The sequence below is a fragment of the Malus sylvestris genome, chromosome 13 (genome assembly GCF_916048215.2).
Source record: "Malus sylvestris chromosome 13, drMalSylv7.2, whole genome shotgun sequence".
Lineage (NCBI taxonomy): Eukaryota > Viridiplantae > Streptophyta > Magnoliopsida > Rosales > Rosaceae > Malus > Malus sylvestris.
Window position 1 is genome coordinate 1438720 of NC_062272.1, and position 27086 is coordinate 1465805.

A 27086-nucleotide genomic window follows, 5' to 3' on the forward strand; every position below is an offset into this window, starting at 1 on the left:
CAGGGAAACTTATGTAATCCAAGGAGGGAGTACAGAGGACGAAGAGTCGTGAGTTGTCACGGATAAGGGATGACGATGGTCGTCGTAGAGAGCTAAGGTCATCTCTAACCGAGGGCTGGCCAGAGGGCTCGTTTTAGCCCTCTGGCCCTCCAAGATTCCCCAATATATTAATATTTTAATGAACAGTACAGGGCCATATTTGCCTCCATCTCCAACTGAGGGCCAAATGGCCAGATGACTCATTTTAGCCCTGTCACAAAAAACTGTCTCCAACGAGGGCCAAAGGGCCAAACATAATTTACTATTTAAAAACTACAATTTAAATTCAAATCCAACGGCTAAGTGACGTCAACTAGTCGTTGGTAGCTGACATCATGCTGACGTCAATAGCCATTGGATTTGAATTTTTTTTTTGCTATAAATAGGGTGGATATTGGGCTATAATTCACACAACTTTGAATTCAATCTATTTCAATTCAATCTCTTGCAATTCAATCTCTTTCAATTCAAGTTTGCAATGAATTCCAACTTTGGATCTTCATCCAATTCCAATTGGGGGTCCTCATCCAATTCCAAATTAGAAGCAAAATGGGCGCAAATGAGGCGAGAAGATTAGGAGTCTAATGAAGAAGTTCAAGTAAGGTGCAACAAACAAAACATGGCAGCAGTCATGGCTGCGGCCATGGTGTGTCAGCCAACTGAGGAACAACCTCAATAGGGTGGCTCTGTTGCTGGTTGCTCTTACAAACCACGAAACAGAGCGATGGCGCATGCCAATATGATGAACAACTACTTCAACCCCAACTCAATGTACACATAAGAGGATTTCAGACGTCGCTTCCGGATGAGGCATCATGTCTTTGAGCGTTTACTTCGTGATGTCCAGCAGGTCAATCCATACTTTCGACAGAAGCGGGACAGAGCAGGCCGCCCTGGTTTCTCACCTCATCAGAAGGTTACTGTTGCACTCCGAATGATGGCCTATGGCTCCTCAGCTGATTCGATGGATGAAACCCATAGTATGTATGAGTCTACATGCCTTAATACTCTTGAAGAATTTTGTAACACAATTGTTCAAGTTTACAAAGACGAGTACCTCCGAGAGCCAAATCAAGAAGATCTGAATCGGCTCCTTCGTAAAGCTGAAGACCGTGGGTTTATGGGCATGATAGGGTCATTAGACTGCATGCATTGGGATTGGAAGAACTGTCCCACCGGATGGCAATGAGGCTTTAGCAGAAGGTCGAGAAAGCCAACTGTTGTGTTAGAGGCAGTTGCCTCATATGACACATGGATCTGGCATGCTTTCTTTGGAGTCCCTGGATCCCAAAATGACATTACAATTCTGGGGCGTTCACCCCTCTTCAATAACTTGACGGAAGGTAAAGCACCTCAACTTGACTACTACATCAACGACTGTGAATACAGTATGGGGTATTACTTGGCAAATGACATCTACCCAAAGTGGGCGACACTTGTCCAAGCAATTCCAAACCCTAGGAATGACGCAGAAAAGTTGTTACCTTACACCAAGAGGCATACCAGAAAGATGTTGAGAGAGCTTTCGGTATTCTACAAGCACGGTGGAAGATCATCAGCGAACCGGCAAGAGGGTGGAGTCGAGAAAATTTGAACTCCATCATGATGTCTTGCATCATATTACACAATATGATAGTGGAGGATAAGCGAGATGGGTATATTGATGGAGAGTCCGATGACGACCAAGAAGATCCAAATAAGTTAAGAATGGCTCTAGCAAAAATATATGATGGGCCTAATTTGCCTTTCAATCCAAGAACTTGTAGTATCTCTATAAATGAGTACATGAGGCGCTATAGAATGATACGTTCTCATGCCACAAATAAGTACCTACAACAGGATCTTGTTGCACATCTTTGGGCCAAAAGAAGCATGGAGTAGGCTTTTAAGTTTTATGTTGTTAAATGTTTTTAAAAATGTTGTTTAAGTTTCATGTTGTTAAATGTTTTTTTATGTTGTGTAATTTGTATGTTGGTTAATGTTATTTAATGTTGTTTCATATTGTTTAATATTGTTTCATGTTACTTAATTTAATTTAATGTTGTATAAATGGCCTAGGAAGTTATAGGAAAAAAATAGAATTGAAAAAAAATATGAAACAAATTTTGTGAAATAGAAGTTATAGGAAAAAAAATGGAATTTAAAAAAATATGAAACAAATTTTGTAAAATAGAAGTTATATGAAAAAAATATGAATCAAATTTTGTAAAATAGAAGTTATAGGAAAAAATAGAATTTAAAAAAAAATTGAAACAAATTTTGTGAAATAGAAGTTATAGGAAAAAAATGGAATTTAAAAAAAATATGAAACAAATTTTGTGAAATAGAAGTTATAGGAAAAAAAAAATAGAATTTAAAAAAAAATTGAAACAAATTTTGTAAAATAGAATTGAAAAAAAATATGAAACAAAATTTGATTCATATGAAAAGGAAAAAAAGGGAAAAAAAGAAGTTTAAATTCATATAAAAAAAAGTTAATACAACGGCTACTAGTCATTATATTCAAAAAATTTCAAACTATTAGTGTCGGTTATAACCGATACTAATAGTAATTAACAAAAAAATTTGCCTTTGAATAACTATTAATGTCGGTTATAACCGACATTATTAAAAAATCTTTCTTTAATGATGTCGGTTATAACCGACAGCAATGGGAAAACTATAAAAAAAAAAAATAGCCAGCTCGAGGCTGGCTGGCTGGCCAAAAGCAACCAGCCCTTTGGCCCTTTGAAATTCCGTGGGGCCCTCCCAGATTCCCGAGCCCTCTGGCCTAGCTCTTGGTTGGAGACGATTTTAGGGCTATTTTCAGCCCTCTGGACCCTTCGGTTAGAGATGACCTAAGGTTGTGGGCTACCTGAGGAATCGTAGAAATTCTAGATGAAAGGCTGTGAGTAGGTAGTTGGCTGTGTGAAATGGGGGGTCTGATGTGAGGCCGTGAGACGTGAGTGAGGTGAGAGTGAGGTGGGTGAACCCTAATTGGGATGAGATATCTTGCTTTTCTTTAGTGAAACTAATTTTTTAGCCTATTATACCATGACATGTGTGTGTGTGTGTCTATATATATATATATATAATTTATTTATTTATTATTAATAAAACGGTTTGGTTCGGTTCCGATCGGTTCTTGTTCATTCGAAACCGGTTTGAACGGTCCGGTTCGGTTTTTGACTCAAAGTTGACTTTTTCAGTCAACACGGTTCATTTCAGTTTTTTTCCATACGGTTCAATGCGATTTTGCAGTTTGGCAGTTTTTATGCCCACCCCTACTACACATCATTCAAATCAGGCTTCGCCTTAGTCAAATCAAACTACTCAGGCTAGTCATACGAAGTCAAAATACCAAGCGAAGTCCGACATATTAGGCTGGAGTCCATTAAAGATGTTACTTGTCTCCAAAGTGAGGAACACTTAATTCAAGTCAAATTAGGATATTTTGGGGATTCAACGTAATCATAATCTCCTGATTTAATTGGAAATGCTCTCTCAATATATCTATAAATACTCCAACCTAGTATTTATCAGGGATCTCTGAGATCTTCTCTCTGAGTCTCTCATGGTGGATATACAATTCATATTCTCTACGCCTAACATAGGCTCACATATTATCTCTACACATTGTTCGTATACGCGTAGACATAGAAAAACATTTCTTACATGCCTAAGCCAATGCACCTTCGTCAAGAATGCATTATAATAAGGGAACTTTAACAAAAAGCTCCTGGTACTGTTCATTTTAACAAAAAATCACATTTTTACACTAAAAAGTCAATCATGGTAGTATTCACTTTACCCTTTATTTTGTCATTATATTTAAAACTCAAAATTTTCAAGCACTTTTTATTAGTTTTCCTTTATAATAATTGGAGTTTTAACGAAACACTCTTGGTATTGTTCACTTTTAACGAAAAATGACATTTTTACCTTTCTTGGTACTATTCACTTACACCTTTATTTGTTTTTTTTTCATTAAGACTAAAGTTTTTGATGATTTTTCGTTAGTTTTCCTTATAATATATTGCACATCATACATACTCATTCTCTATATATTGCACATCATACATACTCATTCTCTATATATTGCACATCATACATACTCATTCTCTATAATTACATCGGTGATTTGATTCTCTATCATCAGATACAGTTCGATTTGAATTCAATCACACACCCTCCAATCAATCCCATTCTCTCCTCGTTGGAGTTCTAAGTGATTCTAATTGGATTTTGCCTCCGCCTCCAAATGTGAGCGCATCTACTATTCTAAAAATGAACAACTTCTTAAATAGATTTAACTTATTTATTAATATTATCACACGTGGATGAGTGACGTAATATGACTACAGTACCTTAATACCCCATAACTTCTCAGAATTAACGAAGATTTTAAGGGATATGTGTTCGGTGTGATCAAATTGCGGAAGGTGATCAATTTGTAATGAATTTGGTGTATATATGTCGATTTTATCTTGGTAATTAATTTGCCAACAATAGCCGAATTTTGGAAAGTTGGATTGATGAAATGGGGGACAACCTTAGCTTAAGAGCCAAAACGGGTGGATACCCTCGCAAAGCAACTCTTGATTGACAACAATTAGGTAATCTTCCCTTTTTTGGTTATTGATTTACTAATTTTTGGACAAAATTTGTAAAATAGAATAAAAAAAGATATAACAATTTTAATTGAATAAAGTGCATCAATAACAAACAACACAAGTTAGAACTCCTAATTTGAGTTCAACTCTCACGAATGTATTTTTTGAGATCACCGACTCGACCAAATAATGAGTGGTCTGAAGTTACTGTATGCATATAAAAGTCGGAATCGGAGACTTTGAGTTGCTGTGCGACTTTGTTGTGTGCTATATGCTATGGCGGAATTGCGGGTTCGATGTTGTTTTTACTTGTGTTGTCCTCCTTTGTTGTTGTCGTTCGTTTTTAATAACTAAATTATTCATCTTTCGTTAGCAATGCAGCTCTCTGTTTAGTTGGTGAAAAATCGGGGAGAAATTGTTTGAATCAGTTGGTTTATATTATTTTCAGCTTTTAGGGTTTAGGGTTTAAGGTTTAGGAAAATGCTTGGTTGAACTAAGCCAAATTGTTGCCCTGCCCATTTGAGCTACAATTTATTCGTTTTTCGCCCCAACGCTGTGAATACGAAACAAGGCATTGCCGGTATCAGCTTCTGACTTTTTCTCCATTTGCTCGTCACGTCGCTTACGTTGTCTCCATCTGCATGGACAACCACCGAAAGCACGGACCTCCCAAAAAGTTCACCACCTACCTCCACAGGTCTTACCACGTACATGGGCATATAATTACTCCTGTTATGCTTTTTAGCTAATGGTTGAGTAAAGAAAACTTCGGAAGCCAAGAAAGAACAGTCCGAGTCTTCTGATGAAGAAGAGTTTGATGTGAGCAAATTCTTCTTGTACTATTTTTCCGTGATAATGGATGGGAAATTCTCGTAGTGCCCATTATTCATACTGTACGTGAATACGAGGATAACTGAAATACAAAAGTGATTACTCACTCATATCGTAACGTTTAGTATTTTTATTCTTATCTTGGAAGGGAACCGTCCAAGCAGATTTTGCTTTCTTTGATCCAAAACCTGATGACTGTCATGGAGTGAAGCCCTTGCTTCAGACATACCTCGATGATAGGCAAAGGCATAGTCCTTGTGGTGGTTAGCTTGCTACGCGATCTAGCGGTGCCATTTCGGTATAAATATCTAAAGAATAGGATTTGAGTGGTTTTGCAGACTTAATATTGGAACAGACCACTGTAGTCTGTAGGAACTGTTGTTAAAATAGAGGCTGATGAAGATAATGGAGTTTTCGCTCTTGCTACTGCCCTTAACTTGGAAAGATATAAGGCAAGTGATCCATATCTTGTATTCCAGTTATTCTGATATCGTTCTGCCATTTATCCATAGATTGGCGTGTTCTTATCTTTACATAGCTTTTTCTTTTTTTTATCTTATACAGTGAAAATTTATCTTTTTGCTCTTCCTCTTCCTACTATTTGGATCCTTCATTGTGTTTATTTGATTCTTATTGGGGCCATAAATGTATCACGGAGGTTAAGGAGTTTCTCCTTAAAGTTGTCAAGAGAAGGATGTGAAAGATGACCTGAGATCGCATTTGGGAAAGGAAGCAAAGAGTGTGGGTCATTTGGTCTCTCAACGGCTGACGAATTTGCCACTGCAGCTCTTGCCACCTCTTTATGATGCGGTCTTTGATGAAGTCTCTTGGGATACAGAAGATGACGTTAGATTCAATGATATGGGACTGATAACTTGTGTCTAATTTCATACATGCTCGGAACAAATTCTTCTACATAACTAACATTTATTGTTTCACCTTTTGTAGCCAGCTCCGGTATTTCTCTCGCTTACATCTATTTATTTTGTTTCTGATGCAAAATTACAGCTAAGGAATGCACACCAGAAAAAGGGTGTGAGTCAGTGACGAGGCAATAATATTTATAAAGCCAGAAGATGACATCTTTCACAAGGTACTGATCATTTGACATAAGCACTGTTCCATGTTTCTTGCGTTTCATTCGCTTACTGTTTTCTTAAATGCATTTCAGCTGAGCTCTTGGTCCTTCGAATTTCCTTTGCACACTGAGCAGCCAACTCTTGAGGCAAGTAGTAGTATTGGCAACCTGTTCTGATTTTTGAAATAGATTCCTATTCATCGTAAAACCAATCCACTAACGCTTTCACTAGCTCACCACTAAAGAAAGGGATTGGACATTTCAAAATATATTCTGAAGTTACGGAAGATATCCCACGGCCAGTTAATCCAATGAAGGGGAAGGGAATGAGCTGGTGGAGAGAATGCCCTTAGCTATTTCATCTGTTACCCTCTTGCTGAAATAACCGGTCATACTGAATGTCTAAGCGCCGTTCTTGTTCGAGAATCAACTGTGATGCAATTGAATCACCAAGCGCTCGATCAAGGACTGGTGGATAATGGACCAACTCAACTTACTTGTTGACATGATGGCGGACATTTCAAAATATATTCTGAAGTTACCATACGATATGTAACGAGGATCGGAAAGAAAAGGAGGAAAACTACCTCGTTGCTATTATGTCCACACTTCGCTCAAATGGGTCTTGGCATTTCACGACACCTATACTAAAGTACCTTATTCTGTAGACATTCAAACTCTACCGCAAATATGTCTAGCTATTGGTGGTGCAATTAAGGTTGATTGCGTGGTTGCATTGTAGCTAAGAAACTATCAGCGAATGGGGTTAGTCATGGATGTTAAAGCAGACCAGATCCCAACGTTCCGACAACAGTTAAAATCTGTAGTAGATGAATCATGATTCTAACCGAAAGGTTAAGCAAATTCTTTAAGTAAGTGCCTTATTTATCATCTCTAAACTCGTCTTTAACGGATGCATGGTTACTGAGATCATCCTAACTGCATTATGTCGTTGCATGTGTTGCAGGTGCCAAATTTTGATGTCTTTCCGCGGGTGCCTGAGACAGTTCCTCGCCAGGTTTATCAAGAAAAGGTGAAGCAATGAAAGGTAGACATGCATTGAGGAACTTGTCATAGACTTATCTTCGAGATTCTGTATGAATCGAAAAGGAAATGGCAAAACTACGAAACCATCTGCATTTTCTTGGAAGTGGAACTTAGGTATAAGGCCAAAGATGAGCACCATTTTCCTACAAGTATTGTGTTAGTTTAAAATCTATTGGCGATAAGAACAATATACATGGATTGTTTTGTCTGAAGTTCTATCCACATAGATAGCACATAATTACATACACAATGTAGTCGATGCCTTCTGACCGAAAAAAAAAAAAAAAAAAAAACCCCTTACTCAATTATTTTTTCAAATTTAATTTAATTTTTGATATTATTATTCGAAGCTAGATTAAGAAGTTGAATATGGTTTGAACTCGGAATACAGTGAATGAATGATGGATAAAGATTAAGTAAAAAGTTTATTAACTAAAAATAGAAAGCACCCTCATCAATTATGAGCACTCGAATGCAATAATTTATTTTGAAAAGGGTAGTGCTTCACATGGATGCTCAATTGATTTTAGTGTATGATATTGTATACATGAGTACTCATCAAATGATTAAAACTTTATGTTATGTCATTGGTTTAATGAATAACGTATGTAATCATAAAATGATTTTTTTTTCTTCTTACTTTCGTCTTGTTTTTTATGTAAACAGAAAAAAAATGTACTTAAGGAATCGATCCTTAATTTTCACATTTACTTGCAAAGTTAACTCAAATGGTCAACGCTTAGTGTATACGACAATTTGTGTCAATCAGTAAGTCGAATTGAGACCTCAAATTAAATAGTGACAATTATCACTAGGTCAAATGCTTGATACTATTTTACGAGCATAACTTATATGAATTCAGTGTAAATTATCTTATTATTAAAAAAAAAAACAAGTCTAAATAAATTATAATTTTACAATCAATAATTGAGTTTTCTCTGCTGTGCCTGCATTATTTGGGCATATGTGTCGTCCCTTCTTCTTGTTTTTTGGCCGTAATTCAATCCATGCGTTTCTTACTCAATAATTGACCACTGGCAGTTGAAGGAATTCATAATTTTCTTTGCTGGGCCTCTTAATTTTCTGAAGTTTATACTTATTGGAGTGATAATTTAATGTAATTAAACAACATTTTTTAACAAAGAGACTTAAATTTGAATCTTGAGACATGGCACACTGTCTTAGCCCAACTTATCTACGCTCAGATCTTCACGTATCACAAGATTTAAGTTTTCGTCTTTCTTAATCGTAGTTTTAATAACCAAAATCACCCATAAATGATAAAACATCTCACATTGACGCAAAAACTAGTTTCCAGATGATTGAAACTTTGTCATCTCTAATAAAACCAAGGCAAAGAAAAACGAAAGATTTGGATCAGTACACATTTATGAGAAATTTTTCATTGTGACCGGAACACAAGAGGTACACCACGTGTTTTTACATAAGTGTTGAAATTTTTTATTTTTTAAGTTATTAACTTTTTAACACACATATCCTATTATTTGTATAATGACACGTCATATATCAACCTGTGTATCAATCACATTAAAAAATATCTCCACATTTATTGGACCTCATTGGCTGCACGATTTCAAAGCTCAACAGCATTTTAGTGATCTGGCTTAAGCATTATTAAGTGTTATTAATTCTAAAGTAACCATAATTTTACCTAAATTTATGTTCCATACATCTGATTGTATCCGATTTGGCCACATTAATTATGAAAATTAATAGAAATTTTTAGTGTGTCGGGGGGGGGGGGAACACCAAGTGATAATACAATTGGTTAGAAATTTTTTTTTCTCCAAGTTTTCAACCATTTGTATTATTATACCAAGTGTAATCGAACCGTATTTTCGGCAAATTGAACAATATTTAGTTAATTAATAGCAAACCATGACCATAATTAAGATATGCATTAACTTTCCAACGCGGCAATCACTTATCTTAATCCGCGTAATCTCATCATGTTTACATCTTAATTCACTTAATTAAGTGCACATCAAGCCACCAAGACAATAATCAACAGCTTTAATAATAATACTTAATGGACGTGTCCTTGTTAAATGAACAGTGCTCTCTTCCTTTGACCTTTAGCTTAGTAAAAGTAAATCCCTGTAATCAACTAATCTTTTAACTCCAATGACATCACGTGTCTTTTCTTTTTGATGTAACAATTGCAAGTTGCAACTAGAGAGAAAGTCCTAAGCAAAAGATAAACGATTAAGCGAGTTGGGCTACATATCATAATTTAATCGTCAAAATGGTAGGGTAATTTATCATTTTTCTACACAAAGTGATTAGAAAAACCATACCCTAATAGAATGCTCCATGCCTGCTTAAACAGAATGATCAAAATGATAACAATACCCTCAATTTAATAGTTTAAACATTCTACACAACGAAATAGAAAAACCAAAACGATAAAAGTACTCTAAATTTAATAAATAATGGATTCAAATACTTTTGACAAAAGTTGCAAGTATTTTTGTCGATTTATCATCATATAATGGAAGCCTTTCACAAGAGGATCAAAATGATTGATAGTTGACAAACTTAAAGATCACTTCTATTAATTTTAAATCTCATGAACTAAAATGAGAATTTATATATACATGGCTTTCATGGTTTCTATCAGTTTGATTTTCTTTTGACTTGTTCTGTTGAAACGTCAAAGTAGTAAAAAAGTAAGCCCAAAAATTACTTTCTTAATAAGAACATCATATCTAAGATGGGAGGATCCTTGGACCAAGGAAATTTTGAAACTGCCCCCAAATCACGTGCCTGTAGAAGTAAAAACGAATCAAAGGCAGCAGGGGATCACTAGAATAATACGAGGCTGCAGAGCCTGTGATCACTTTTTTATTTTATTTTGCTCAATAAATAAATAAAAATAAAAATTAATAAAAATGATTTGAAAATTTTAAGTTTTAACGATAAAAATAAAATAAAAAATAAAATGAATAATATTAGGATTGAGTTTTTAATGTACAAAAAATTTGATTTTTCGTTAAAATAAACAGTATCAGAAGTTTTTCGTTAAAATTTTTTAAATAAAAAAAAAAGTAAAATAATGTTGTTTAAGTTTATCTTTTTGTGTTTGAGGTTGTTGTTTGCCCGCGTACTTCATTGGAGCTCGCGCCCCCGTCACGGAGCACCTTTTTTTAATATTTATTTTTCTAATTTTATATTTATTTCAACATTCAAAAAATAAGAAAAAATGAGAAAATTAAAATATTATAACTGGCAAAGAGGGCTAGCTGGTAGTGGTGGTAGTGAAAAACCAAGCGAACGCCCTCCTTCTTCCCCAATCCCCAATGCTCAGATTCCTCACCCATTCCTAGCGCTCTTTCATTTCCGAGCCCTCCATTTCTCGACTCGGAATTTGTTGCAAACCCAATTCAACAAAATTGGAAATTGATTCAGAAAAATGAAAGGGGAGCATCAGATTCATCAGCTGAATCAGTATCCGCTGCCGCAGCAGCATCCAGACCCGTCCATGGCTTCCGCCTCTGCCGGGGGCGGCTTCGGCAAGGCCAAGATGTGGGAGGACGAATCCCAGAGAATGGACGGCGGGATGGACGAGCTTCTGGCGGTGTTGGGGTACAAGGTTCGGTCTTCGGACATGGCGGATGTTGCTCAGAAGCTTGAGCAGCTTGAAGAATTTATGGGTTGTGCTCAGGAAGATGGACTCTCTCAGCTCGCTTCTGACACCGTTCACTATAACCCGTCGGATCTGTCGACGTGGCTCGAGACCATGATCTCCGAGATTAACGTCCCGCCGCCTAATTTCGATCCTTTAATGGGCGGCGCCGTCGCTGGGATACAGCTTAGTCAGCAGCAAGTCCAGCTCGTTGACGACCCGTTTTTAGCTCCGGCGGAGTCGTCCATCACCACTGTCGATTTCCCAGATCATCGGAAGAGCAAATCCATGAGCACATCACCCACCCAAAATGTATTCGAAGACTGCAACTCTTCTTCCAGCTACTACGACTTCAAATCCATCCCCGGAAACGCCGTGTTCACCAAAACCCGCCTCGATTCTTCCTCGCGGGAGCCCAAGCGTCTCAAATCCTCATCCGGGTCTTCTCCCTCTGACCTCCTCTTCAACCGCCCCGCCGCCTCCTCCCTTCCACAACCACAACAACCCATCTCCCTCCCCGCCCCCGCCGAGTCATCATCAACCCGCCCAGCCCTCCTGGTTGACTCCCAGGAAAACGGAGTCCGACTCGTCCACGGCCTCATGGCCTGCGCGGAAGCCGTCCAGCAGAACAACTTCAACCTTGCCAAAGCCCTGGTGACCCAGATCGGCTACCTGGCAGGTTCACAAGCAGGTGCCATGCGTAAAGTCGCCACCTTCTTCGCCGAAGCCCTGGCCCATCGAATCTTCAGAGTCTACCCTCAGCCGCCGATCGACCACTCCTTCTCCGACATGCTGCAGATGCACTTCTACGAGACCTGCCCCTACCTGAAATTCGCCCACTTCACCGCCAATCAAGCCATCCTCGAATCCCTACAAGGCAAAACCAGAGTCCACGTCATCGATTTCTCCATGAACCAGGGGATGCAGTGGCCCGCTCTGATGCAGGCGTTGGCGCTCCGACCCGGCGGCCCGCCCGCTTTTCGGCTCACGGGTATAGGGCCGCCGGCTTCGGATAACTCCGACCACCTTCAGGAAGTGGGATGGAAACTCGCCCAATTGGCTGAAACCATCCACGTTGAGTTTGAATACAGAGGATTTGTGGCAAACAGCTTGGCCGATCTGGACGCTTCGATGCTCGAACTCAGACCGAGTGAGGCTGAATCTGTGGCGGTCAACTCGGTCTTCGAGTTGCACAAGCTGCTAGCCCGACCCGGCGCGATTGAGAAGGTGCTATCAGTGGTGAAGCAAATGAAACCGGAGATCCTGACCGTGGTGGAGCAGGAGGCGAACCACAACGGTCCTGTTTTTATGGACCGGTTCAACGAGTCGCTCCACTACTACTCGACCCTGTTTGACTCGCTGGAGGGGTCGGCGAACAGCCAGGATAAGGTGATGTCGGAGGTTTACTTGGGGAAGCAAATCTGCAACGTGGTGGCGTGCGAAGGGTTGGACCGGGTGGAGAGGCACGAGACGTTGACCCAGTGGAGAGCCCGGTTCGACTCGGCAGATTTCGTCCCCGTTCATCTCGGGTCGAACGCTTTCAAGCAAGCGAGTATGCTGCTGGCGTTGTTTGCCGGCGGAGATGGATATCGGGTGGAGGAGAACGACGGGTGTCTGATGTTGGGCTGGCACACTCGCCCGCTCATTGCCACCTCGGCTTGGAAACCCTCTTTCAACTCGGTCATCGCTCACTGAGTCGAGTAGCGAGTTAGGTCAACTTTTCAAAAACTTGGATCTTTTTTTTTTGGGTGCCCACCAAACAAACCCTGGTGATGGTGGTGGGGTTACCAAATGTGACATATGTGTGTGGTACTGAGCTGGATGCGATTAGGAGATTGAGATTGGGACACCCAAAGAGGCCCACCATTTACACCATCAGCAAAATGTTTGGCTGCGAACACCATCAGCCTCTTTTTTTAACCTTTTTACTTCAATTTGTTAGGGGTTGTTTCTGTGTAGCAAGAGGTGGATGTGTACGAATGTTTATATTTCATACATAAGTTGGTGGTAAAAATAAATTCGATTACTCTTTTTTGACAACTATTGCCTCATGTGGGCACGTCAAAGTGGTGAAGAGTGTTTAGCTTGTATTTGAAGTCAGTGTGTTTGAAACAAGCTTCGTTGACATTGTATGTGTTGATTTGGCGAGGCCACGAGACTTATAATTGAAGTAGTTAAGCGTGTTTAGTCTGAATCTTTCCAAAGTCCTATGTTTGAATCAAGCTCGATGAAGTGACGGCAAATGACTTACAACTCAAGCGATTAAGAGTCCTTATCTTGCATTTGAAATTTTGTCTTGACTTAGGGTTAGGTCGCTTGTGGCATGGTGATGGAACTAAAACGGAAAAAGGTAGAAGAGCAAAACACTAATCCAACCCTGAGATTATGATCTATCTAGGCTGGATTCCACCATCCACTGCCTATTGTTGTAGGGTGGGATACGGTTGTACCCAAACTGTCAAATGTGCTTTGATTTCGTACTAGGCTACTGTCGCACTTCATGTTATATGTTTGGTGCTTCAGTAGCTGTGGCGAATTTCAGATCTGTATTTTACACGGTTTATTCTGAGTTCGATTTCTAACATTGATGAATTATAAAAAAAATTGAAATACCTATATGAATCTTTTCAATTAAAAAATAAAGGATTAACGTAGCTTTGCCACCGATTGATCTTAAAAAAGAAAGATGATATACATGTGCGTGTGTGTGATCTTTTCTATTAAAAAAAAAGGATTAACGTAGCTTTGCCACCGATTGATCCGAAAAAAAAGAAAGATGATATATATATATATGTGTGTGTGTGAATTTAATGAAGTGTTGCGGTAACTTTTTACATTTGTGGAAAATCAGTGTTGAAGAATCCTGTTTTATTAGCTCATGCAGGGAACGGGGAAGAAAGCACTATCATGAGAAAGTGAAAAGGTCGGCGTTTACCACCAAAAAAAAAAAAAATAAATGTGAAAAGGCAGGCCAATTTCAATGTCAAACTTTTCTTCTTTTTTGTGACCACTTTTCTCGAAAAACAGTTCGCTTTTATTTATGTTCTTTGCCGCGATCTATCTCACTTTTTCTCCAACTTTACCTGAATTAATATTCCCTTTCTCTTCGGTTTTCCTCAAGTAACAAGTGCAATAATTCCATCTCCCCTTTTGTTAGGTTACTTCCATTAGGGGAATACGTATATACATATATATATATATATATATAATATTGACATGAGAATTGACGTTAAATTATAAAGTGACAGAGAATTCATAAAGAGTTTTATTTTTAAGAAACCCCTTAGCATTTCTTTTTTTCTTTTTACAAATTGTTGCATCTGTGAGCTAAATAGGTGATGGCAATAGCATTAAAGTTAGCCTGCCAATAGACATAGTTCCACTCTACCGAAGCAAAAGAGGAAGCAAGCCATTTAACGTCCTCCGCACAATAGTTCTAATTCTCCATAAGATCTCACGTCTTCCAGTGATAACATATAACAACCTTCCAGTCCCCTTCCACCATGGTTCTCCCGAGTTTGCGTTGTTTTGCTAGATTTAAGGCATTTCGAAGCCCCATAGCTTCGGTCAACGTGATAATATAAACTATAGTACACGGGATGAATCATGATGTTATAGAACTCTAACTTTTTTATTCCCAAACTCTTACTTCCATGGGGTGAAAACAATACCATGTGCATGTGCATGTGCTCACTTATCAAAGAGATCATAGATAAATTTATTTTTATTTTATATTTAAATTAAAAAAACAGAACGAGTTCGGCTCTGAAGTGCAGAGAATATCTTCGATAAAGGGAACCGTGTGAGTTTGGATGAAATTAACATTTAAAGATGTCATATAATTCTGTAAAAAGTGTCGTACAAAATTACGAATGATATGGTTCGAGAATTCTTACACAAATTTCTCTCGTGTATTACTTCTACCAAGAAGGTACGAGGGTGTGTGTTCCGACCAATGGATGAAGTTTGGGGAGTGCTTTAACTTTACTATCTCCTTCTCTTTCAAATCATTAATACTACTGAGCAAAAGTCACCATGAGTTAGTAAACCCTAAAGCAAATGCAACAAATCTATATCTTTTTTTACTTGCATACTTTAATAATTAATTACTAGCTTCAAAGTATATGGACTGCACAATAATTTACTATTTAATTAATTTGTTTTAATTATTCACACTCTAATGAGTTGAAGACATGAAGTTAGAGAGATTTTTCAGTGTACCGAAAATACAGTTTAATATATCAAGTGTCATGATACAATTGGTAGAATTTTTTTCTTCAAGTTTTTAGCCAATTGTTATGATATTTAGTATACTGCGTCGTATGCCCAGCACACTGAAAAATCTCTCATGAAGTTGAAGGAGTTTACGACTACCTTTTCAACTTGAGATTCTAAATTTTGTAAAGGTACAGTTAACATAATATTCTCTGTAGTCTAATTGTTGTCTGTAATGGCCAGGCCAACTAATAGTATATGAGTCATTGAGTATAACTAAGCTCGATTGCCTTGGAATATCAGATGAAGTATGACATAATTCAAATTTAATTTGCATCTCTTTCTCAAATGGTATGATATACATAATATATACAAGATTTCATGTAGTATATTACTAATATTTTGTGTCCCAAAAGGAACCCACCAATAATTACATAGAATACAACTTTTTTTTTTAAAAGGATAAATTGGTGACTTCGTCATGGTAGTCGATCCTTTTAGAGGCCGGGAAGACTCATAGAAGCATTTCAGCCACTTCCTGCCACCTCGTGCGATTTACCGGCGCTAAAATCGAACTCAACACGTGCAGTATAGAATACGTGCATGAAATTCTGCCCTAACCACTGAGTCATCCCCTAGTGATTTCATAGAATACAACTTTAGAGCTCTCTTTAATTTGAAAAACTGCAATAGCGTCACATGTAGAATACCGCTTATATAAGTACAATACTATTTGGGTTTTGGTCACTTCATACTAATCATATACAATGTGAGAGTTGCTCTAATCATGTTATATGCCCAAATTTCTCTTTAAAATGTTAGCTGGATTAAGCTTGCCCACGTTGAAATTTAAAAAGAAACATATCAGAAATTATGACTGGGGAATTGGTATAGCACCTAAATTTCCTTTCATTTGTGCATTATATCGTATTATATTTTAGCCACCTAGATTGGACTTAAAAGTTTTGTAATTATATGCATGTCACTAATGCTGCATGATAAATAAATAAATAAAACAAAATATCCCCTGCCCTATCAGTATCATGTAAGATACAATCAGAACATAAAAAAAAAAAAAATCCAGATGCCCACAAAACAATATGTCATGGGTTGTGGAAACAAAAAATAGTGACACGGATCCGCTTATTTGTTATTTGTTAATTAACATTTAAATCATAATTTGATTAAGGGAAATGGTCAAAAGCTTTTGGTTTTGGGGTGTAAAAAGGAGGAGATTAGTGAGAGAATAAGAGGGAAGCACTGATGGCCGCCCGAGCCATCTTAGTCGTAGGGCATTGGACCAGATAATTACGTACATTATGTGACAAACCCACGTACATTTTTAATAATCTGTGATGTTTAAATTACATGCAATAATATATAATGGTGCGCTTATAATTTTTTTTAATATCAACTTGTTCGAATTTAACCAAGGACTTTTTTTTTAATTATAATTTTATTTTATTTTATATTTTTTGGAAAACTTAAATTATAATTTTATTGACCCCTTGTACTAGAGCTTTACTTTTATTCGAAACCTTTCATGCTCTTTTCTCCATCCCATACTCCCGTTACTTTGTCCCCATTCCGCAAAGAATCACTAAGATCAGTTTTTTTAGTTAAACTGGTGTATGAGATTGACATAACTTCTCATATTAGTCTCTAATAATGAAAATCGATATGAATGATACCTGAGTTTATCCATCGTAAATTGTTTTGGTCATTCCGTCATTCTGTGAAAAATTTGTCAATATCCTCGTAAAGTGAAGGAGTTGGTTTGACGAAAATACCTGTAAAAAGATGGTCACATGGCCGTTCAGTTACAATTTAATAAGGATATTGACATATTATTTACGGAAAGACCAAATTTACGATGGACAAACTCTGAGACCATCTCTATCAATTTCATTGTTAAGGACCACACTAAGGAGTAATATCAATTTCAAAGACTGTTTTGATTAAAAAGTCTCAATACTATGGGGGCCGAAAATATTAATCTAGCAAAATACAGACGTGAGACTTTAGCTTCTTCTTCTTCTTCTTCCTTTTTCCTTAAAACAAAAGTATTTGTGCAGGAAGTTGGTATTGTCGATCATTTTAAATTCTCATAATGGAAAATTTTATAAAATAGAATGCAATATATAATAAATTGTTCGTCCTACCATACATTGCAGCGAGATATTTTGTTAAGAGAAAAATTACTTATAAAAATTGATTGATCTCCTGCACACTCCTTACTTCTTTTTTTTCTTAATCAATTGATTGAACAAATCAAGGGAGAATCAACAACTAAAATCAAGGGAAGCAGGCAAAAGGTAAAATAAAGTGTGTTGAAATTACTTTATATTGAGATAGAACGTTGTATATGTTCAATGTTTTAGTAGGTAAGAATACGCAAGTTAAAGACAATGTCGGTGCTAGTGAGCTATTGTTTCAGTCACCTAAAATATTGATGAGTAACAGTTATTTATTTTACGAGGAAGCCAAGTCAGACTAAAATAGCTAGCAACTTTGGGTTAAGAAGTCAAGTGAGAGTAATAATGGAAGCTTGGAGGAAGTGATTTGTTGCCATCAAATTCTGCAGGGTTAGCCGCATTTTTCAACAGTCACCAGCAAACTTGCTTCACAAACATCTATCAAATTCCATGGATAATGAATTAATGGATGAGATTTTATACATGTCGTTGTTAAATAGTCGGAATCACTCGTGCGTTTGGGAACAGTTGTTTGCATGTCGGGACATCCTGAATACGACGTGCTGCATGTCTTAATTCCTGCCTCTTTAAGCATGGTTTCGAGAGATCTTTGACCATTTTGCTCCTCTCCTTCCCTCCTTTCCAACTTGCCAATTTCTTCACGTTTTTCCTTCTTCCAATCTCCTTCTTGGAAATGCACCACTTGGATGTTGTGAATTGATTGAGACCAAGTAAAATTACTAATCTAAGAGTAATTTCAACTCCATAATCTTACTTAAAAATTGACCCAAAGATCAAAGAAGAAGAAACTTTCTAAAAAGGAAGCGGCTTTGGCCTAAAGACTAAACCATAATGGAAATTGAAGTGACAAAAGTTTGAAAACAAGAGAACTTAACTGTAAAAAGGACATTCAAAGTTGATTGGGCTCTAGTCAATTTGACTAAACTCAGGTTTGTTTTATCCACGTTCATGCTTTCAAAAAAGGTCGTTCTATTCATACACTCATTTTTACCTCTCACACACCTTTGTTAATTTTGTTCATTGATCTTCAATTCATTCAATCTGACGGTCGAAAATTGAGAGGGGAGTGTGGATGGCACCACCCTTTCAAAAAACATAGAGGAGTGTGGTTTATGAAATTTTATGCAAAATAAGTTGTCCTTATATCGCACTATAGATGATTGCATTTCAAAAGAAGCCATCATTTGGAGACTTTGCCTTAAATCTTCTGTAAGGCTGTTCTATTAGAACAACTCTCACATTTAGTAAGATTATATGGGGTCTAGAGTTCCATACTTGTGTTAAAAAAAACTTCCGATTTAACATGGTCAGACAATCCTACACAAAATTTTCCCAAATATAAACTTTGGGCTACAACCACAAGTAGTTTGGGCTTCGGTTTTGTTAGTGATGTGTACTATTTCTACGTCATTACCTACCTTGTGAGCCCAATTTTATACACTTGTAAGCTGTGGCCCCAATTCAAATTTGAGCTCCTTAAATGTACAGTAGTAATGATCAAAGAAATTGGTGGGGTTGATTGCACCGCGTGTTGAAAGTTGAAGCAGAGAAAGGAGCACAGCCAAAACTGCGATTTTAAAAACATCTTACATTGGACAGATACACCGTCATATATTATTAGACTAAGATGTTTAAAAGATAATGAACTCGTTACATGTAAATCATTCTTCAACAGGACTAGATTCTTCCACTTTCTTGTTGATTAAGATTTGATTATCAAAGAGAGACACCATAACCATAAATTGCAAATCATCTGAGTCTGGAAGACTCAAAGCAGACAGAAAATTCTGGACCCAGATGCCCGGTAAAGGAACAGAGGTTCGTGGCTTTTAAAATTGATGGGACAAGGAAATTGTACGACCAACATGTACCGTCATGAACACAACACGCACATGTGCCTGCCAGTGGTGCTCAGTTTGACAACTGTACCACAAATTTAGGATAGGTACTATGAGAGATGATTGTTGCTGTCAGATCGGAATAATGTGAGAGCTCCTTTATTTTATGGCCGTATAAATTGATTATCTTTTCTCTTAATCTCTTTCTCTCTCGGTTTTTGTTATTTAAACAGTTACGATTAAAATTTCCATCAGCATCTTATATTAATATAGAGACAAAAGACAAAAAATAAAATATTAGAGAAGGAGAGGGAAGAGGAAGGGAATAGAAAGGGATAAAATCATACTCTATTGAAATACATCACGACAAATATAGATGATGCTTCTGGTATCAGTGGTATGGTGGGGAAATTATATTCTGTAATTGATCACGTGGTGTAGAGGAATACTTAAGAAGACTTTATAAGAGACTGTAAGAAAAAATATAGAATACTTGAAATTAACAGAAGATTTGGCACAAAAACGAGAGCAATGACATTTATGATTCAAACCGACGACCTTACTTACTGAGATAAAACTTGATTCTTGTTGTAACTGATTACATGGTGTGAGAACGGAAAATTGAGAAGGTACTTGGTGGAATATGTTTATTAACGTTTCAGTCTAGTTGGGTACATCTCTATGTAAACATGTAAGTGTCCCGTTGGAAAATTGTCCTACCAGGTTCGGATGATCAACCTGATCAAGATGAGTAAAATTGCTCATGGAACTTCCCAACCAATCTGTCCTAGCTCTGTGTCGAATTCAGTGGAAGATTCGCGCTGCCCTTTTTCGTCTGTTTTCTTCAACTGTTTAGAGAATGGGGCGGGAGCCGTAGTCGCATTCGGCAAAGAAGCACAAGGCCTTTTTACCTTCGCTGATAGTTTAACGGCAACGTTTGGTTGGTAAGAAGTGTCGCACTGCTGTGTAGTCTGTTGTTTGCTATACACCTCCTTGGGCCTGACCCATTGATTTTTTTGTCCTACATTCAACTATGTTGTGCATTTAACTTTTCATTCATTGTTTATATTCTTGTCACATTGCTGTGTAGTCTATTGTCTGCTATACACCTCCTTGGGCCTGACCCTAGACATGTAAACGGATCAGATTTATTAGGTTTGAGTCGGGTTCAAGCCGATCCGTTAAGTTAACGGGTCATCCGAACCCAACCCGTTATGCTAACGGATCATCCGAACCCGACCTGTTTAACCCATTAACAATTATTATTATTATTTTTTTTGCATAAAGTTTATTTTTTGTTATTAAAACTTTACTAAAATTACTAAAATATCCTCAACTAACGGGTGCTAACGGGTCTAACGGGTTGATTCAAAGTGACCCGTTATTTAACGGGTTGTTAATGGGTTCATCTGTTAGTGACCCGACCCGTTAAACATCCATCAAAATACAAATATTAACAGGTTGGGTCGGATTGGGTTAACGGGTTGGGTCCAAAATACCAGGCCTACGTGACCCGTTGATTTTGTTGTCCTACATTCAACTCATGTCGTACATTTAACTTTTCATTCATTGTTTCTATTCTTGTCACACTGTTGTGTAGTCTATTGTTTGCTATACACCTCTTTGGGCCTGACCCGTGGAATTTTTTGCCCTACATTCATCTTTTCATTCATTGATTCTATTCTTGGAAAAAAAAATTACTTTTCATTCATTGATCCGATATATGCCGTATACCAAATAATAATATAATTTTCAAGAAAAAGAATGGGAAATAGCATAATTCGCATGTTCCTGGAGTGGAGAATCAGAAACCGTTCAAACTCGGCAGGAAAGCAGTTTCAACTTTCAATCGCGTTGATACTCTGCAGTCACTAAATCCTCCACACATGCCCATAATTCAGCAGCTTTCACATGCATCAATTATCGTATGATGGCTGTGGTAGCATAACCTTAACACTTTATTCGGAAGAGATGTGATATTCACACACCCCATTTTATTTCTCACACATCTTTTTAATTTTCGACCGTCGGATCGGATGAATTGAAGAAGATAAGCAGACAAAAATTATCAAGGGATGTGTGAGAAGTAAAATGGGGTGTGTGAATAGCACACCCCTATTCGGAATTGGATCCCATCCGGAGAATAACAAAAACTGACTGCACGATATACGATAAACAGCTAACATATGAAGATCCACAAAATGGATCCCAAGAGGATCCCTTTCCTTTTCCCCCAAATTTGTTTTAAAATGCTTAAAAAATAAGGAAAAATAATGAAAAGGGCTTGAAAACTTTGAGTTTTAATGATAAGGACAAAATAAAGGGTAAAGTGAATAGTACCAGGATTGACTTTTTAGTGTAAAAATATGGTTTTTCGTTAAAGTGAACAGTATCAAGAGCTTTTCGTTAAAGTTCCCTAAAAAATATGGTATGTACACCCTTGTATTTTAATCTCAACCGACCCCACACATCCTTCCCGTCAATGCGTGCGTGCCACCTAATCAAACCCCACCCGCACATTAAATGTCAGAGCCATTCTAATCAGGCAGTCCTACCGAATATCATCACATGAAGATGATAGGTTTGTGATCTTGCAAAAAGAACAAAGAAACGAGAGTTTAACAGCAACATTAAGCCGGACAAGGATCCTCTCCTGAGCAATTCTCTAGGGATCCTAAGGATCCCGCAATCTTGTCCGTTCATCGTATATCGTGTGGTCAGAAATCATTTAAAATTTAAATTTTAAAATTCAAGTATGAATAGTACCTAACGAAAACTGACCGCACGATATAAAATGAACGGACAAGATTGCGGGATTCCTAGGATCCCTAAGGAATTGCTCGGGAGAGGATCCTGGTCCCATTAAGCCTACCTACTTAATTGCCACCTTGAACGCATTATGTCAGAAAATACAGACTGCCCCAGCTACAACAATCGTTTTAATCACGAAAAAAAGAACTACCATTGATTAATGCAACCGAACCAAATCAAAGTTTCATCTAATGCACACTGAAGGAAATGAAAGAAACAAAACATTACAACCAAGCTGTAATTTATTCGAAAAACAAAAACTTGACGGAAAAAAAACAGGTTGCAGCCAGAAACGATGACTCTGCAACTAATGAACAAAGACACCAAATAACTCAAACAAAAGCTAGACAAACCACAAATTGCTCTCCTTTTTTCCCCGTTAACTGAGAAAATAATTTAGTGGGAAGAGACCTTGAGATTGAGGGACTTATTGATCCATGCCTTCCAGCTCCCACTACCCTTGCGAGTAATTGCAGCTGCTGGTATCTCATCCTTCTCCATCTTCACTGGCTGAGGCTTCTTGCACAGCATAAAGTTACGAGCTCCTTGCGCTCCGATTGTGTCCCACAGGCTCAGAGCTGCAATCAAATTTACAAACGCGACCAGAATTCAATCACGGAGAATCACGTTGAAAAAGAATGCATAAACACAGAACCAATTTCAACTAAGAACACCGTGATACTATTCAATTTCATAAATTTATGTCAATACTGAGATACGGGTTTTGAAATTGGAATGGTAAGAAAAAAAGGGTAAGATTCAATTCTTAAAATTGGGTTGACATGAATCAAGAACAGGAATTTTTAAGTGATTAGATTGGTGAATTCAAAAGTGATTAAGGATTGGTTACCTTCAGGTCCTACGGCGGGGCAGTAGAGCAGGAAGTCATTGAGATCGGCGCCGAGAACCGGGAAGCGGCCCTCACGCGCATAGGATTTCAAGGCGGTGTCCATGACCGCGGCGATGACCTCCTGCTCATTGACAACAAAGCGGATCGGGCCGGCACTGCCGAGCACAGTGATGCTGATCAAGAGCCTGTTGCCCTTGGCGGTGCTCTGGTTCTTCTTCTGCTTGTACAGCAACATCTTGGTCGTTTCGTAATCAAAATCAAATCAATCAATCGAACAGCAAAAAGCCAGCCAACAGAAAATCTAAATTTGTTTTTTTTTTCTTTCAGAGTTCCCTCTTTCCCAACAAGTTACTGATTCAATTCAACAAAATAATCAAAAAATCGACGGACGGCGGCGGCGATTAGTGAAAATCCGGGTGCGATAATCGAAAACGGACGATGAGAAAGAGGAAGATAGAGGGAGAGAGAGCTCTGGACGTAGATTTACGGGTCGACGCCGAGGCAGCGGTAGTACCAGCCTTCCTTGCAGGAGCCGAAAGCGAATGCGGACGCGGCTGAGATCGGGAGAATAGCGCTCGCCCTTGATTGTTTCAGGGAGCGCATGAAATTACTGCCGCTTAAGATTTCTACCATCAACAACTTGCTTGCTTCGAATCGTGATGAAGTTTTGAGAAAGGGAAGAACACCGTGAGTTTCTGGAGAGGATCAATCGGAACGGAAACAGGAAATCCGATCGAAAGGGGGAAGAAAATTGGGAATTTAGGGTTAGGGTTTCGCGGCGGCTCTCTCTCGAATCAAATCCTCTGTTTCGCTTTGAGTTTTTTGAGATGAAATTATGCGAAGAGGAGCCCCCTGCTTTTATATTGCTTATTTCGTTCTGGAAATGTTTGGGCCGGTTGGGGTAAATTTCACTGCCACCACCTTCCCCTGATTTACCGCTTCCTCCTCTTCTGGTTGGCGCGTCTTCGTACCTGTCAGTTTTTCACTGCTGTTAATTAGTAAAAGTATATACCCTTCAAGGATACATTTTTAATTGTGACAGAGTGGTATAACACGTGTTTTTATGTAAGTGGTGAAAATTTTTATTTTTTAAGTTACTAATTTTTTAACACACATATCTCATCATTTGTATAGTGACACGTAATGTATCATCTCGTTGCTGATCACACTAAAAAATCTCTCCCATTCAAGATCGATATTAAAAAGAGGTGAAATATAAATTTCATCTCAATTATTAAATATCAAAGACATTTATCGATTTATTTTAAAAATTTTGTCACAACCCAGCTTGGATTTCAAAATTTTGAATTTTTTTGAAAATTATTTATTTAATTTAGACTAAAACTGATGAATTGATAATCCATTTTATGACAAATTTCATAATTTTCATCAACAATTGATGTTTGATATATTATCGATATTTTCATAAATTTATATGTTGACATTTTAAACACTATTTTGAACCAACCAACATGTATCGGCTTTTCATTCCACTTCATTAGGAGAATCAGTTTAGTTCTAAAAATAAAAACTGCGTTTGTTGGTCTAATTAGAGAGAAATTCCTGGATCTGGTATTTGTATAGGAAAATGACATTATTATATATTCCTATAGAAAAATGCTTACTTTTGAATGCCGGAAAACCCGCCAGCGTGCCTTGGTTGGTAAGAGAGAGAGGGATGCTGATTTGTTGTGTTTAATACTAATTTGTTTGGGACATTAGGTGGGACGGGCTGTTACATTTGACATAAAAAGCATAATCTCGTCGGGTCATGTGTCTTTGGCTTTTGTGTTAATATTGGTCGAGTTAAGATTTTATACAGTGAAGTTATAGTGAATCGGATTCTATCGTGCTCTTATGTATTAAAATTGGTCTTGTGAAATTTTTTTATTGTTGTTGATGATTTAGCTTGTTTTGATTTGTCATGCAGTTTGGATCCAGTATTTTCTTCAGCAAGTTCTTCCTAATCGTCGATTACTAGTTGCAAATATAGCTGGGTCTTATGGCATGATGATATTCTTGTGTAATATTTTCTCTTCTATCGAGCTTATGCCTCGTTGTTAATAAAAAAAAGCATAATCTGTTTTGACCCCAACTAAATAAAGACTTAACATGATCAAGTGGCATTTGTTTTAGAGTGAAATTTAGGTGTACAAAATCTTTGTTTCTGGTCATTTGGTGATCAATAATTTAGAGTAATTCATTGTTGAGTCTAATATTAAAGGTAGAGATCGAAACACTAAAAACACATTCAATTATCCAAGATGAGTGATCATGTACTTTATGATTGTCTGATGACTATATAACTTTTTTATCAGTGTGTAATTTTTGGTAAATGGTGTATTTTTTTAAGTGTTTCTCTCGTGACAATAAACAAAATAAATAAATATAAGATTGGACTCAGATTATTTAGCCATTTGTTAGCTTGGAAGTTGGCTGGTCAAGTTCAAGAGCATAATCCAGTCATCTCAGCCAAAAAGTAGATGCTTAAAATTTTCTTCTCAATTTTTTTTCCGACTAATAGCCTATGATATCTATGGTGCGTGGCAGACCAAAGGACATAAAGCTAAAAAGGATCCATGAAATTTCAGAGTTTTTGGGTCCCTTTTGAAGGAATCGAGATATTTTTTAAATTGCTGTTGTTGGAGTTGATGGACCCGAAGATTCGGTTCACTCATTGTAAATCGTAAGGTCCTCATTAGTCTCATTCTACTAGCCCACCTCATATAAACAAAAAATTTAGATCTCTCTCTTCAATGGTTCAAAATTCTCGGCTTAAACGTCGTGATGCATAAAGGATCTGAATTCCTTTGAAGTAGAGTAATCACAAAAGCAAGTAAAGCATATTCTATGCATATTGGTAGTGCGTGCATTTGGATGCATGGATTAAGGAAGTAAACGCATTGATCATGCCACAAAATTGCATTGAGTTGAGATTATATATATGCGTATATGAAACATAACTGAGGTAGGATAGATGTGAGGTAGGATGGATTTGATCAGATATTTCCTCGACGTTGCTAAAACGGCGACATCACAACATCAGATAATTTAAAGGCACCGTGGATGTGCATACAACATAGTAAATTAGTAAATAGCATACCGTATACGTGGTCCCTCTGAGGAAGAGAATGCATGCATGGGTTAACATCTCGACTTTTTCCACACGTCTTGAACAATTTCCACGTGACTCTTCAGACTTCAAAGTATAATGAAGCCAACCTTTTTCCACTCTAGTTCGAATCTCCTTTATTTATATTAAGTTAGTTGATCAGAGCAACGACATATTCATTTGAAATCTAATTTGAACCCTCCTCATGCAAATTAAAGTCTCAATTAGAAATGCTTTTTCAGATAACACTTTTTGCTTATTAACGTTTTTTCTTTTAAGTGTTTCTTCTTTTGGAAGCATGTCGAAAGTTTTAATAAAACTACTTATGGACTTGAAGTGCTTTCTAAAAGACATATCTAATGGGATGTGTTGTGAGTATGAATCCCACATGAAGATTCTCCATATTACCAATTTGTTTTACGGTTGGAACCCCATCTTTTTGCAAGCTAAACCCTACAATAATTATGAAGGTTTTCTTTTCAGGCTAAACCCCAACTTTCATCGATTACCCATTTTCCTTGTACTAATTAAGAAGGCTTTATTTTTAATTTAACAATTTCCGGTGATGACATAATTCTTTATTCTATATGTGACTGTAACAAAACTTGAGTGTACAACGAACCACTCTATTACTTAATACAAAACTGCAACTTGAGAAGGGTCGTGTGATCCCTATAAGCCTATATTGTTTCCCGCCAACCGAGCCGACCCAGGCCCGTGATCCAATTGAATAGGTGGATGGGTCAATCCAAACCCAAATGTACACAAAACCATAGCCCGGTCCTATCCAAAACCCAATAGTGCCTTACAT

General features: G+C 37.5%; 2 protein-coding genes and 1 pseudogene across 2 annotated transcripts; 2 read left to right on the plus strand and 1 right to left on the minus strand.

The window, feature by feature from the left end:
- The first annotated feature begins 4820 nt into the window (after positions 1-4820).
- On the plus strand, positions 4821-7381 carry LOC126596709 (protein BCCIP homolog; annotated as a pseudogene).
- Positions 7382-10754: 3373 nt separating this feature from the next.
- Positions 10755-13427, plus strand: LOC126596099 (DELLA protein GAIP-B). The gene has a single exon (XM_050262573.1). It carries the CDS (start codon positions 11021-11023, stop codon positions 12926-12928), a length of 1908 nt encoding a protein of 635 aa, XP_050118530.1. The 5' UTR covers positions 10755-11020; the 3' UTR covers positions 12929-13427.
- Positions 13428-22439: 9012 nt separating this feature from the next.
- LOC126596101 (uncharacterized protein At4g22758-like) lies at positions 22440-24005 on the minus strand. Its single transcript, XM_050262576.1, has 2 exons — positions 23164-24005; positions 22440-22891 (listed from the first exon to the last, which is right to left on the minus strand). Exons 1-2 carry the CDS (start codon positions 23396-23398, stop codon positions 22710-22712), a joined length of 417 nt encoding a protein of 138 aa, XP_050118533.1. The 5' UTR covers positions 23399-24005; the 3' UTR covers positions 22440-22709.
- Positions 24006-27086: the final 3081 nt, after the last annotated feature.

Excerpts from the sequence above, each read along its gene's own strand:
- LOC126596101 (XM_050262576.1), bottom strand. The coding sequence starts at position 23,398 with ATGTTGCTGTACAAGCAGAAGAAGAACCAGAGCACCGCCAAGGGCAAC. Across the intron at positions 22,892-23,163 it reads CCCCGCCGTAGGACCTGAAG|CTCTGAGCCTGTGGGACACA; the intron begins GTAACCAATCCT and ends ATTTGATTGCAG.
- LOC126596099 (XM_050262573.1), top strand. The coding sequence starts at position 11,021 with ATGAAAGGGGAGCATCAGATTCATCAGCTGAATCAGTATCCGCTGCCG.